Source organism: Sturnus vulgaris, chromosome 20 (assembly GCF_052056855.1).
Source record: "Sturnus vulgaris isolate bStuVul1 chromosome 20, bStuVul1.hap1, whole genome shotgun sequence".
Taxonomy (NCBI): domain Eukaryota; kingdom Metazoa; phylum Chordata; class Aves; order Passeriformes; family Sturnidae; genus Sturnus; species Sturnus vulgaris.
In genome coordinates this window covers 3,869,385-3,883,844 of record NC_142262.1, presented here as the reverse complement: position 1 = coordinate 3,883,844, position 14,460 = coordinate 3,869,385, and the positions used below count along the sequence as shown (strand labels likewise).

The following is a 14,460-nucleotide window of genomic DNA, read 5'->3' as shown; positions in this document are numbered from 1 at the left end:
TTTGTGAGTTGCACCACGGAATGCACCAGTAAAAATGGAGACGAGACAAATCAGCTGTGATGGAATATTGAAGGAAGTAGCTCATAGATACAGTAACAAATTTTATTAAAAGAAAGGAAAAAATATTTTTGTAAGAAATGTCAGTTAAAATTTGGAAATAAAGGTAAGTGCACAGGTGGGAAACCCGGAAATAAATTGTTTGGGACTTTGAAGAAGATTAAATGGAGAGAAGCTCTTAAAGATGGCTGCAGTGCTCTAGAAAACATTTTCTTATATTGTTAAAGCATTCTATGCCCAATAAATAATTTTCTAGACCATACACAGTTGAGGGATAAAACTTTTATTTAAAAAAAAAAATCAAATTTCTCTTGACACATAAGTCTTAGTTGAGGTAAGTGAATGTACTAGCTTAGGAAAACAACTTTCAGGATTGGGTTTCATAAGCCATTAACACTCTGTTGCTTGCAGGGCTCCAAGAGCTAGAGGTGCAAATTGTACAAGAAGTGTCAAGTTTTCCATCCAGCTGAACTCTGCTGCGGAAGAACAGAATTTACACCTTTCAGTTCAAGCCTCTTCCGCTTCTTTGCATCCTTTGTTCCTTTAGTGCTCGGGTCTCTTGCCCTGAGACTCTTCACTCCTCCCCTGTTCACAAGGTGCAGCTCCAAGAGGTGGCTGAAAGTACCTCATTTGCAATTTGGACAGCGAGGCTTGTGCCAAGTTCAAATAAAAACCAAAACCACCACAATAACAACAAAAGAACCAAACTGCCCTCATTCAACACACAGCTAAAGCCTGAAGGAAGAAAAACTTCTCTTATCCTCCCCAGCTGTCAGGGCAGCAGTAGGGGCCTCTCATGGCCCTTCACAGTCATCTTCAGCTGCTTTTATGTATATTCTAAACAACCTGACACAGTATTGCCACCTCTGGAAGTACCTGAATTGAAGGTCTAAGCTTTATTTTCTAATATGTAAGTAAAAATCTTGCAGAATCTACAGTCTGACCAGCCCCTCCAAAAGGAAATGAAAAGGTACCTGACCCGTTGGTACCTCAGAAGTGTGGATATTCACAATTTTAGTCTCCATATGGTAAAAGTACTAAGTTACAACTAGTACCTGATACCTGAAGTGTATAAGTAGAATCACCAGCACTACTACACGGAGCACGATTTAAGTCAGATGCTATCTGAGCAGGACTGACACTTTCATCTACTGAACCTTTTTGTAAAAGTATGGAAAACACTCTTTACAGGAGAACTGAAGTAACATTGAAAGCACAGGATAAGCCAGTATTCTCTTTTTCCCTAACACAGAACTAGTGAAGCTTGAAAAACTAAGAGTGCTGCAGGCCCTTTGTTGCTAGCAGTGGATAATGTGACCTGCAGCACTTCAGTCTTCCAGCCAATTCCAACCTAACTCTGCCTTGTGCAGGTTCTTTGCACTCATCTAAATCCACACACTTTTTTTTCCTCCTGTAAATAGGTCAGTATAAATACCAACAGCCATTCTCCTTGTCTGAAATTCCTGTACCCCTGCTACAGCTGCTTGGGGAAAAATTCAGGCAGGATGGCTGATCTTTTTGTACTGACAGTGTGAGTATGGGCAATGCTAATTAATTGTAAAATAAGCTTTTATGCTTTAAGCTTATTATGGTAGCATAGAGGGCTAATGTAGCACATTGCCACTGAAGGAAAGGCAGTATGATTGTCTAGGCTTTATAAAAATAGTGCTATTCTAACGATAAAATACATTTAATTTTAATTGAATTTGAGGTAAGATGCCCCTCAGTGAGTATTACTTTTAAATATTCTTTAAATCCAGTAGCATTGCAATCTTTTAACCAGGAATTGGCTCTCTTCGAGACTGAGCTTATCCATCTTAGTTGCTCTTTAGAGAAAAAATGTGTAACTTTATGTAAGTTCTGAATTCCAAGTCATTTAATTCACACTATTATTTATCTTACCACCATCTCTTCAATTCTGACTACCCCAGATTAAATCTGCAGTTGGGCTCTGCCTGAAGCCCACCCAAAGCCCATCTCCCTTACTCCAGGTGGAGCTCCAGCAGCATTGGTCTGTCTGCAGTGCTTGAGCCATGCACAGTGTCCCCAGGCAGAATCTGGGATTGCCATGAATCCTGCACATCACAACAGCATTTGTGTCGTCAGACAGTAAGAGAAGGTTGTCTCTGAGTATTGGAAGAGTTCTGAGGAATCACAGCTGCCAATGCACAGCTTGAGCTCAGGTACCAAATCACAGACTTGCTCTGACACAGGCTCTGTGTGAACTGTAACCAGGGAAGACATTCAGAGAGGCTCAGGATAAAATCCTGCTCTGGCAGTTATGCATGGGCAATGTAAGCATCACCATGCAGCTAGTCTAGAAAACATACTCCAAGTGACAACACAGAAAACAGTTCAAGAACTATGGAAGTAAGGCACTTAAGTGAGACAGTGACAGGCAGGCTGGCTCAGAGTCCCTGCTGTAGGGATGAACAGTACCGTGCGCGGAGGAAGCGGCTGCCAGGGCGGCCCCGCTGCCCACTCAGACTCCTAAGGCAGCATCGTGCACAAGGAAGCACAGCAGGACCTGGCTGCTCTAAATACTGTGCTCTGAGTGGTAGAAATACAACTTTGGTCCATTACCACCCCCAAAACGCTTGCTTCACAGAGCAGCAGCTTTAAGCAAAGTTAATTCTACACAATGCGCGTACCCTGAGACGAGTACAATGAAATACTGACAAAAATCAAGTCTAGAGGAAAAAGGGGAAAGGGCTGATGGACTGCTTAAATTAATTTGCCTACACAAATGCTTGTTTCTAGCTTTTTCCAGAGTAACAAATCCAATGTTTCACAATTATTGTTTAAATTAATCCAGTATGAAGTACAATATAGTGGAGTTCAAGTACTATAAAGACAGGGGTTTGTTACCAGATTGTTGTCAAACAGCTGGAAACCCAGCTTTTAACATTACACTTTACAGCAAGAACAAAAAATCCCTTTACTCGCTGCTAAAAGACCAAAACCTTCCAGCCTGGGTATGAAAATGAACATCCAAAATACAAAGAGCCACAGCACTGATCAAGTACCCAGTCAAAGACCACTTCTCTGTTGTTAGAGCTGATGGTTACTCGAAGCTTGAAGTTTCCTCCCTCGTTGCTGCAGGGTCCCAACTGCACAACTTCCATGTCAAAGGTCACAGTCGAGCCAGAAGTAACAGCAGGCAACTGGTTTGTCATCTCTTTTCCATTTACAAATACTGCCCCTGAAACAGTCAGCAGATCTAACAATATTTCTCATTTTCTGTACATACTAACACACAAGACCACATCTCTCTACTTTTTGCAGGCAAATAGGGAAGTAACCCTGCTGCAATAACTGCGAGCAGGAAGAGGAGATCTGCGATCTCACCACAGATTTTTAACTGCACAAGCAGCACATACATCAAAATTGCTCCTATGTAATGCAGGGATCTGAAGAGCCAGGGGCTGTGTGTTTTGGGAAGGAATGCCGTGGGTCAGACTCACCATTTGTGCTGATGCACACGGCTTTGTCCCTCTGCAGGGAGTCGTCGCCGTTCCGCTGCTCCACGCACACCCCCAGGCTGTCCCGGCGGTCTGGCTGCCCCACGGTCTCAATTCTAACAATCAAAGAGTTAAGTCAAAACCTGAAGCTGTAAATCAAAACATACCATGAAATCCAGACAGTCACTCCAGACCTCAGGGCTCTCAACAAATTCATCCAAACTGATGGGGAGATCCCTGCTGAATGACCAAAATTCCTACCAGCTTTCCCAAGAACTCCACTGAGCAATACTCTATTAAAATCTGTACAAAATATGAAGCAAACCCTTGCTTCCTGCAAACTTCCAGTGCTATTTAATTCAATTCTCCACTGCCACAGCTTAGAAATGACCTTTTGAAATTATTTCCAGTTGACTAAAGCAGAGATTATGCTCAGCTACACCACACTACTGGTCAACTTAGTGTATTATGGCAAGACAGCTGTAGTTTCAGCAGGGATTTAATAAGCATGACTAAAACAGGTTTTTTGGACCCTGGCACGTTCTGCTGTAATGGGATGAGGATGGGGTGTTGCTTTGGGGATGTGTTTGGTTTGGGCTTTTATAATAAATCAGCAAACCAAGCAATGCCTAGAAGAGCATTTACATGTCTGGCTTCTGCTCAGCTGTATTTAGAGTTTTAGTCTGGGGAAAGGAACACTGAAGAAAATGCAAACAAGTTGTGCAAATGACCAGGGACTCCGTTCCCTTTGGACCCCAGCAGAGGAGTGAAGCTGCACAGCTCACACACTGAAGGGCTGCTCTGGACTTGAGTCCTTTCTCTTGTACTGCCACCTCTCAAAGGTGCTAAGTTCTACTTTACAGAGAGCCTGAGTGACTCAGGAAATTCAGATGGTCTTTTCTAGAAAGTAAAGCAGTTGTTATTTTCATTGCAGCTTGAGAGGAAGAACAGACTGATCCATGGTTATTGGCAAACAAAAACTTCTGCAAAACTTTCAAGAACCAGCAATTAAAGGGGGCAGTGGACTGGCACACAACGGGTTAACTCTTTGGAGGCAAAGATAAAATTGGAACCATGTTTTACTTTTGCACTCCATTAGGTTCTTCAGTCCCCTGGGAATGTCACTAAGAGAGCAATAGCCTTGCACTGTAAAGCAAAGGGAAAATGATTATTTGAATCTACAAGAAGCTTTTACTTTGGAAAGGATCTACCATGTTTTCCCAAAGCAACTCTAAAGGAGATTTCAAATTCATTTTGGTGCACAACAAAAATGCTGCACAACAAAACCTTGTCTCAGCCACTGCAACCCAGCCACTGAACCTGGTCAAGCACCAGCAGTTTCCCTTTGCCTCAGAGCACAGAGAGGGGCATCACAGGCACTGCCTCAGCATCAGCTGTCAGCAGAGCTGTGCTGGGCTCCTGACAAAGTCAATGTGGCCACCACAGGGCATCTGCTGGGTGAGCACAAATCACCAGCCTGGCTACAAGGACTGTGGCTCCCCATGGCAAACAAAGCTTTAGAGAGATGAAGAGCAGGTGACAGTGAGGAAATGTTCCCTTCCCTAAGGGCAGCTCCCTGGAGGCTGCAAGGCAACAGGAAGAGACTTGACCTAAAGCAGTGATGTTTTCCTATGGCTTGGCCAAATGCTTCACTTCAGGACAACTGCCACAGATGATCTTTAAAGTGTAGATACAAAACACTGTGTTTATCACAGCTTCACTGCTCACTGACAAGCCGTGCCTGGGTCCTGAACACAGAGAACACAGAGCTGCTTGTGAATAATAACTTGTGTTCCAACACAAGCAGGACAAAGTCAAGCACAAAGTACTGCATCTCCCAGCTCAGGAAAATCTCTCACACTTCTAAACAAGAAGCTGCTCTTTCACCTTGGAGGAGGAATAAAACCAATCTTTGAGATTTTTGAGGTTTGTGACACCAATGTCAAGATTGGTGTCACAACAGTTCTTGTGGACACGTGCCTGTTTGAGCTCTGCCATCCTGATACAATCTCCTCTTGGAGAGAAGTCCATAACCAAAATGTGAAGCAAAACATTTCCATATGCTACCAATAAAAACAATAAAAAGCACTGGACTGAGAGAACCAAGGGAAACCTCAAGGTTCTGCCTTTAATTTCACAGGCATTGCTGAGCCAAGAGAAGTCTAGCAAGAGATTTCAAATTAAAGCTTTAGATCTTTTTATGCATCTTGCACAGGGAAACTGGATACATCCTCACACTACAACTATCTAAAGTTAACATCATACATTATCAGGAACGGATAAATGAAACACCATGAATAAGTCATGAAAGTATCACGAACAGCCCTTTTTAATTACCTTTTGGGGGCTGCCTGCTGTACAGCAAGTAGTTTTATTTAACTAGGGAAAAGATGAAACAAAACTTCAGACTCTCTGAGGTCTATAATCACAACTGACATATCCACAAGGACATTCCTCATACCCTGTTAAACAGCATCATCTCAGGGATAGAATGACAGGCAGCAAAGCTGCCAAGGTTTTTAATCATGTTCTGTGTCAAATGGAAAGCTTGAAATTCACAAGATCCCTTTTCCGCTCTGGATCTTCTAATGCCCATTTCAAGCAGTTAAGTCTGACCAGCTCTGATTATCTCAGATGTTAAAGGCAGTTGCCAGACTGTCATCCCAACAGCACATCAGTGTTTTCATGTCCAAAGTCTTCAGAGACAGAGATAAGTCTGGGAAGGAAAGCACCCCCTGACCCAAGGTTAAAAGGAACTAGAGGCAAAGCTCCACTGACTTCAGCCAGTAACAGCTGCTACAAAACATCAGGAAGTTCAACATTCCACAGATCTGCTCAGCATGAGCTATATTTTACCATCCCTCAGGATTTCACTCACCTCTCTTTTATTGGAGTGCAGGTCCTACAAAAACATCAGGAGTTTTCCTACAAAGCCAGGAAGCAAAACTAAAGGAAGGTCAGATGTCACATAGAGACACTACCTTGACTGGAGCTGAGCTGATTTAGAACTCAGACATGCCTGAGGTTTACACACAATTCAGATGTGACAGCTCACAGGGGATGCACCAAACACCAGCCACCCAAAAAGGACTTGCCTGAATGTTAATGTTTGCCCACAGAAATAAGTGGGAGCTTTGGAGTAGAGCACACCACACGACTGAGAATCATTCCGCAGCGCTATGTTTCTTCGGCTGCTCAGGCTGTAACCCTCCAGACCAGTTGTCCATTCTTCAAAGAAAACAAACAAACAAGCAAGGAAACTGTGAACCTCAACTTCATCCTGTCTGTGCAAAATCAAGCCAGTCCCAATGTCTACTCAGTCCACCTCATGCAGCTTAAGCTAGGTTAAGAACAGGAGCTGTTTTTGCCTTTTTCTTAGGAGAGATTTGTTTTTCAAATAAATTACAATTACAAAAACTATTTTCCAGCTCAGAGTTCAACAGGAGTTCACTCTTTGCTGCAATCCCTGCCAAGTCTTACTGTAAGAAAAGGAAAGCCTTCATTACCCACTGTGCTTAGAAATCTTTAAGTGAAGAGAAATTTTTAAGTTTTCCTCTCTCCAAGATAAGAGCTTGTTATGAGCTGTAGGTCATTAAAAGTGCTTATGTTGTGGTGAGGGAGAAGAAAAAAACAATGCTTTTCTTTTGGCTCACGTGCTTTCCAAGGCTAAGGAAGCAGTGAGCTACCTGTGAAAGGTTCACTGAGTGCCCCTCAGCCAAGGAAGCCAAGAATGAGCCGTAGGATGGAAGGACAGCTCATCCCATGTCACACGCAGCCCCAGAGCCAGGGACAGCCCCAGCAGAGAGGCTCCCTGCAGTGCAGCCCTGGCAGGAAGGGGTGGCAGTACCGTGGGGCACCAGCGAGGTGCGGCCGCTCTGGGGGACGCTCCAGGGGCTCCACTCCTGCCGCCCGTCCCCGCGGGCACACACCCGGAACTGGTAATCCACGTTGGGGTCGATGTGCAGCACCATGAACTCTGTCTCTGAGCCCACGTACACATCCTCGAAGTGGCTGGCAGAGCTCTTGCGGTACTGCAGCCGGTAGTCCTGGGGTATGAAATCCTCATCCACCTGCAGAAACAGGGACTGTGTCAAAAACCACCCCTCTGGCTCTCCTTTCCCCTCTGAAGGGGCACAGCAGGACAGCACTGCAGCTGACCAGACTCACGGGGTATTTCAGAGTAGAAAATGTGCCTTGTAGAAAGTAACATCAGTGTCTGAACCAACAAAAAGATGTATCAGAATTACTTTATTACAGCTAGAAAATATCTACAGAAGACGAAACATTTAACAGAAGGCTGTTCATTCTAGCAGAGATATAAAAAGATCCTTCAGCCAAAAGCTGAAAACAACTCTGCAGAAGAAATTCTGTGCCAGTTTTTAACAGCAAGGGAAAATTAGTGTTGTCCTTCATAAACTGTTCCAGGGGATGATTTCCAGTTCTTTGATATCTCTGACTCAAAAGGTATTTACACACACACCCCTTCAAAAAACCCCTCCATTATCCCCCACGCACAACCAAACCCAGGGAACTCCTGCATAGCACAGAAAATCCCCACGTGAGAGCAGTGCCTATGGTTTAATAACCTGAGTCCACATCCTTTACAAGTGAAGGGTGACCAACAACGACTGGCTGTTGCTAGAACAAAAAAGGTTTGTTTGCTGCCAAGGAGCACAGAGCTGTCCAACAACAACTAAACCACATCAGACCACAGCAGTGGTTTACTCAAAAATAGTTTTTGTGTCTTGAAGAGAAAGGCTACTGGATTAGCTAATATAATAACATTTTCTTTTTCTATCCACTGCATCTCCATAGGAACACAAATATGTTTAGGGGTAAAGGCATAACAGAGCAGGTCCAGCCTTATCCTGGGTCAGCTAAAGCAAGTGTCACAGCAGGCAGACACAAACCCCAGCACCAACCACACACCACCACTGGCCTACCTCATCTTTAAATGACACCGTTACTATAAAAAACTCTTCTCAAGCTTTTAACTCCACACTGGAGTGGACTAGTCCTTGGAAGGCAGCAGAGAATTCAGAAAGAAAGTAGACTGTTTGGGTTCTTTTAGAAAAAAAATCAAGTCTAAAGCATTTTCACATGGGATATTTTACCTACCTTACACCATCGGACTAAAATACCTCCAGGCTTTTCCACAAATTCCTCCAGCTGTACAGGAGGGCGGGATGCCACAGTTCCATGTCTGAATATTTGATTTTTCAATATAGTAAGGAGGCAGTCATCCAGCTGGGCAGATAAACAAGGCACATCAACCAAGGAGGGCACTTCTGGTAAGCTGAGAAAGGAAAGTTTGCTGTAATGAGAGGGGTCAGCTTCTACAAATTCCTGTTTCATCCATACACTTGAATCTGTGCAGATTTGCAAAGAGAAAACAGCTGCAGAAATTGGCACGTTCACTCCAAACTTAAAAGACTCAGAAAATATTGTTTTTCAGCCCTAAAAATATTGTTTTTCAGCCCTAACCAGACTGTCTGTCTGTCAGCAAATACTCTGAAACATAGGCTGTTCTAGAGGGAGTGGCTTCACCCTTCACAAATAAACAACCTGTATTTCCAGAGAACACATGGAGGGTGAAAACCCCTTCCATTCTGTGAGTGCCAGCCCCAATGAAAGTCTGTGAAACAAACAGGACAGCAGCACCTCAAATGAATATTTTGAGGCAATGGAGCTGAAAGCTTTTGTTCCAAAGCAGAAAAGATCCCCTACAAAGAAAAGCACACGTGCCACTGCCTCAGATCACCTCAGAATTTTGGTGTCTTACCTATCTAGCTGAATATGTAAAGCTTTTTTTGTAAAGTTGCAAAGTTTCTCATTCTGTTGTCCCACATCTCCATCGACTGCACTCTCTCCTGCAACCAAACAGTAAAAATATTCCTAATGAGACAACATCCACAGAAGGCATTCTTTGCTTCAAAGAACAACCAGTTCTGACATGAACAACCAATTAAATGTGAAGCACTCTCAGCACTTTCTCTAGTCTTAGCTGGAAAATGCAATTACAGGTAAAAACATAAAGCCTATCTAGCAACTTTTAAAGCTCTCAAAGCTACCTGTAGACACACCCATAACAGATGTAATAATTTGCCTCAGGTCTCAGACAGGAGCAGAACTGGGGTCAGATGTTAAAAATCAGGATTATTAATCCCTTTGTCCACCAGCTTTAAATGAAGAAAAAAGCAAAGCACCTTTACTAATCAGAAAATAAAAAAGCAAGCACTTAAAAGGAAGAGATAATTTCAATAATTGCTCTGTTTGCTACAATCAAAATGGTACTATTGTCACAATGAAGGAAATAATCCATGCATTGAAGTGTGGAGATAAATACAAATATTTTCCTGAGCTTTCCATATAAAGTAGCATCCCACACTTCATCTTACAGAGACATATATTCCAGTCTCCTGTCTCTTGACTTTAGGGTAATTTACAACTTCAGCAAGCTCAGTCCTTTTCCAAGTGGAGGATTACACACGTTACAAATCTCTGAAGGAAAGCACACGTCATAATTGGCAGCAGGACATTTAATAACCACGGAGGTTTAACTCCTCTCTGCCTCAGCTGCAGCGTGTGCTCTGTGCTCTGTGTCCTGCCCACAGCTCCCAGGGGGATGGGAACTGCAGCCACTCAGCTTCTCATGAGACCCCATAGAATTTCACACAAAAAACTTCTGCCACCACCCTGATTTAGTAACCTGAGACTTAAAATAAAAACAAGGTGAATATCAGCTGTCCCAGAGTTGTGGTGATAGATAAAACCCCAACAAATTAATCTTTAAACGCTGTCACTGCTCCTGTGAGCAGGAGGCACTGAGCTCCCAAGCCAGCACAAAGCTCAGGGCTGAGGAGGAATTGGGAGCTTTCCCACCCCTGGGACACAGCTCAATGTGCTTCAGCTCCCAGAGCTGAGCTCATGCTGAAAGAAAGTTAAAGTTGAGACATGAGAACAATGCAAGGAAACTGCCAACACACTCATGGCTCAGACATGCTCCCAGTAGGTTCTCCAGCCTGGGGAAAACAGGCAAGAGTGACATTCCTTTCTGTCGAGGTATTTAGCATCAGCAGGGTATAGTCTGGCCCTTATAATATTCCACATGTCCATTTTTGTCTGCCTCATCTTCAAACTTCTTAGAGAAATTTTCCCCATACAGTGGCCATTTTATTCCTCATGTTCCCCACCAAGAGCAAACATAATTACACTCAGCAGGACAATGTGTTTATTTCATCTGCTATTTCAGCAAGACAGACATAATTTACTTCACCAAAACAGGCACTTTGTTATAGTGGTACCCATAATGTATTTTATTTCAAAGTAGCCTGACATACTTTTCTATCTAGCCTGGAGAGGTAGAGAATCAATCTGAAATAGTGAAATAATTCTCAAAGAGGTACTTCCTGCCCTTCAGGAGAGGCTACACTGACACGTGTACACCCTAGGATTGAGATGTTGAAATACAGATTTGTAGGAGATAATAATGATCAGCTCTTCACCACATCTACCCAATTCTTAACATTGAGATAAGTCCAAAAGGAGCCAAACACTGATAACAATGGGAATATGCCTGACTTTTGACAGATCCACACTGGAAGGCAGAGCTAAGACAGCGCCAGGTCCTGCCTCACCTTCCCGGAGCAGATCATCGGCGGTGCTGACTCCGTGCTCTATCAGCTTCTGGCACTCATCCAGGGGCTTGATGCTCTCCTGCTCTATGACATCCACTTCCTGCAGCAGGGACATCAGTCGCTCGTCCAGCAGCTTCTTCAGGGTCCCTTTCAAATCGCTAAAATGCTGCTCAAGCACATCTCTGGTCAATGTTGCACTATCTTTGATCTGAATACAGGTAACAGGAAAGAAGGATTCAGGATAAAGGAAAAGGTCATGCACATCTTTTATTTTTCTGAAGCATCTCATCCACATTTGCTGGAGAAAAGCTGTGAGGGAAGTCTGCTTTAAAAAATGACCACTGGCAGTTAACAAATAAGTGAAGTCATTTTTAGTACGTGTATAGCAGGGAGGGATGCAAAGAAACCAGCCTGAATGAGGGAAGAGCATATTAACTAAGCAAAATACAACCTGGATTACGGGTGCTTCAATCACGGAGTTTTTCTTGTCAGAAAAATCCAAATGCTCTGTAGTTCTCCTCCCTGCTGCCCCTCAAAAAAATCCACTGCTGGAATCCTACTCAAAAAACTATGCCATCATACACAGGTAATCCTCTTTACAAACAAAAACCTATCAGACTTTTAGAAGACTATCTAGGAGCACTTTTCCAAGCTCTATCACATCACTGGATTTTTAAAATCCTCATAAAACTGCTTTCCTCTCAATTTTGTTCAAACAGCCACCCTTGGTGACAGGACAGTGTGAACAGCAAGTCTGTTTTGATGCCGGAAGAACGTGACCACAGAAGGTTCTACAAGTGCTCATTAAAATGTCTGCAAACTTGCTGAATCTGGCTTATAGGGAAGAAAACACACTTGAACATCCCTGAGCTAAAGACGAAAAAAATCAGAAGTAAATATCTACCTGTGAACAACTTTTCTAAGTCACAAGGAAGTGCTGCAACACGCTCACAGTCTTACACGTAATTTCTAGATCTTTAGAAGTACAGACAACCAACACAGGAAGTTCTCTGGTTAGGTAAAATAAATTTCCTTTTCAACAAATATTCATGAAGCTCTGCAGCTGCCACACAGCTCTGCTTCCCTTTTCTTGTAATTTCAATGCTTGAGGAAAAAAAAGGAAGTATTTAGCTTTGTGAAGGGGTGGGGCAAACGAAGGCAGAAAACTCACTTCTCCAAGCTCTTTAGGTCCATTACAGACAGATACAAATGCAGCAGCTCAGCCCCAGGATTAGATACTGCTCATCATGCAAAAGAGGAAATGCAAGTCCCTGAACACAGAGCTGTGTGAAGATTGTGGAAAATCATGTCCCATTGGTCCAAAGGAAAAGGATGCAACGTAAGTGATCACATCAGTCCTATCCCATCAGCCAAACAATCCTCAAATAATAAAGCTGCCACTATATGAACCCCAGTGTAGCACACTCAGCACTTTGGGAACACAGGGAACTTTTGGATGTGCACGAAACACCAAGTGGTCCTGAAGATGGAAAGAGAGAAAACAGAAACATGCACACAGCAAAGAAATTGCCCCCAAGAGGAAAAGGAAAGGTGAGCCAACTACACATTCCCTGCACAAAGGCACATGGGCTGCCTCTCACTGCACTTGGAATTGCCAAGCAACACTTTGAAATGACAAGGTTTGGACGAAAGAGAGCCGTGAACAATTAATTTTCTTAAGCAGCCTGTGTTTTCAGTGCTGACTAATTAAATGTCCAGTGATCATCTACATGCACTGGGAGCAGGACACTCACCCAGATTTACAGCAGGTTTCTGCACTAACGGGATCTGCTTCAGAAAAACTAACAAGTCACCACAGAAACACTCTCTAAGTTCGGTTTTGTTTGGGTTTTTATTTACCTCTTGCAGACCTGAATCAAAGACATCAAGGCAGTCTGCAAGCCCCATATGCTGAGAGGCTGCCTGAGCAGAGGAGCCAGCCCCGGCTCTCCCTGCCCACACCTGCCTATCTCCTCCTGCATCTCCCAGCGGGTGGGTCACAGTCCCAGTGGGAAATGTGCCCTGGCTCCATTGCACAGCTGCAGACAAACCAGCTAACCTGGAATGCTGGCAGCCCTCCTGCCTGACCCACGGAGTACGTGACCCAGGCACTGCGGTGCATGGGGACAGCCCGGCATCCAGAGCAGGGAGCAGCCTGTCCAGGCAGGTACCTGATGTGAAGATGGGAATAATGCTTCCTATTAAATCAGACTTAACAGCCCAGCTACTTTGGAAAACGTAGTTCTTTAAGATATGCATTTTTGCCTGCGAAAGCTCCCTCTGGTCCCCGAAAACGAGGCTGCGCTCAGTAACAGATTTCAGATCGCATCCCTTTCCCCGACACGTCGCACATCTGCCCATTCCCACGCCCTCCATCTCCGGCACCCCCGAGGCCACAGCCGGTCCCGGGGCTCTCCGTCCTCCACCCTCCCCACACCTGAGCCCCATCACGGCTCTCCCGGCGGACCAGGAACCGTGGACAAACACGGGGCCCCAGGATAGGAGCGGCCGGGGTCCGCCGCCGCCCCGGAGGAGTTCCTGGTGCCGGCCACCCCCACCAGGTCCGTCTGCGGGCACCGGGCAGGCACAGCCCGGGCAGGGCTCCGGCCTCTCCTCCCGGGGCAGCTCCGGAGAGCCCAGCCCCGTCCCGTCCTGTCCCGTCCCGTCCCGCTTCCCCACCTGCTCCCGCGCCTGGTGCAGCCCCCGCAGCCGCTGCTGCAGCTCCCGCCGGTAGCTCCGCGCCGCCTCGATGCTCTCCCGAGCCTCCTGCAAGAGGAGGCGCACCTCGGCCTCGGCGGCCTCCATGGGCAGCCGCGGCGGCAGCGAGGCAGCGGCGGGGCGGGGCGGGGTGGGGTGGGCGGATCTCGGTCCCGGAAGGGCCGCGCATCCGCGGGGCGGGGCGGGAAGCGCGGCGGGAGCGGGAGGCGGCCCCGGGGCACGGACCGGCAGCCGGTGGCGTCAGCGAAGCGCGACGTCATCGGCAGGCAGGGCACGCGGTAGCCGCGTGACGTCACGGCTGCGGCGCGAAAACCCGACTGACAGCGGTGAAGGCGGGCGGGGGAGCAGGAGGGGGCGTGGCCTCGGCTGAGAAGGGGCGGGGCGACCGCGCGCGCCTGTCCGCCGGTGTCACGTGACCTGGACAACAGGCGGCCGTTGGGCAGCGCGCGCGGGTCACGTGGAAGCGGCCCGAGGCCCCGCCCCCCGCCTTCCGCGCGGAGATTCCGAATCTGGTCCCGCGCGCGCTTTTACCGCCCGCCCGGCGCGCGCGCCCGTCAGGCGGCGCCATCGGGGCCATGGCGGCGGCG

The 14,460-nt window shown here is 45.9% G+C and overlaps 1 protein-coding gene across 3 annotated transcripts; it reads right to left on the bottom strand.

Moving 5' to 3' along the window:
- Positions 1 to 324: 324 nt before the first annotated feature.
- On the bottom strand, positions 325 to 13,988 carry CRLF3 (cytokine receptor like factor 3). 3 transcript variants are annotated; one of them, XM_014878206.2, is made up of 8 exons: positions 13,835 to 13,988; positions 11,156 to 11,363; positions 9,301 to 9,388; positions 8,637 to 8,814; positions 7,366 to 7,588; positions 6,614 to 6,746; positions 3,522 to 3,634; positions 325 to 3,259 (listed from the first exon to the last, which is right to left on the bottom strand). In XM_014878206.2, the coding sequence occupies exons 1-8, from the start codon at positions 13,958 to 13,960 to the stop codon at positions 3,006 to 3,008; spliced, it is 1,323 nt and encodes a 440-aa protein (XP_014733692.1). In that variant the 5' UTR covers positions 13,961 to 13,988; the 3' UTR covers positions 325 to 3,005. The 3 variants fall into 3 exon arrangements, with proteins under 3 accessions (XP_014733692.1, XP_014733693.1, XP_014733689.2); XM_014878207.2 differs by lacking the exon at positions 13,835 to 13,988 and adding an exon at positions 12,327 to 13,555; XM_014878203.2 differs by lacking the exon at positions 13,835 to 13,988 and having other exon boundaries at positions 11,156 to 13,559.
- Positions 13,989 to 14,460: the final 472 nt, after the last annotated feature.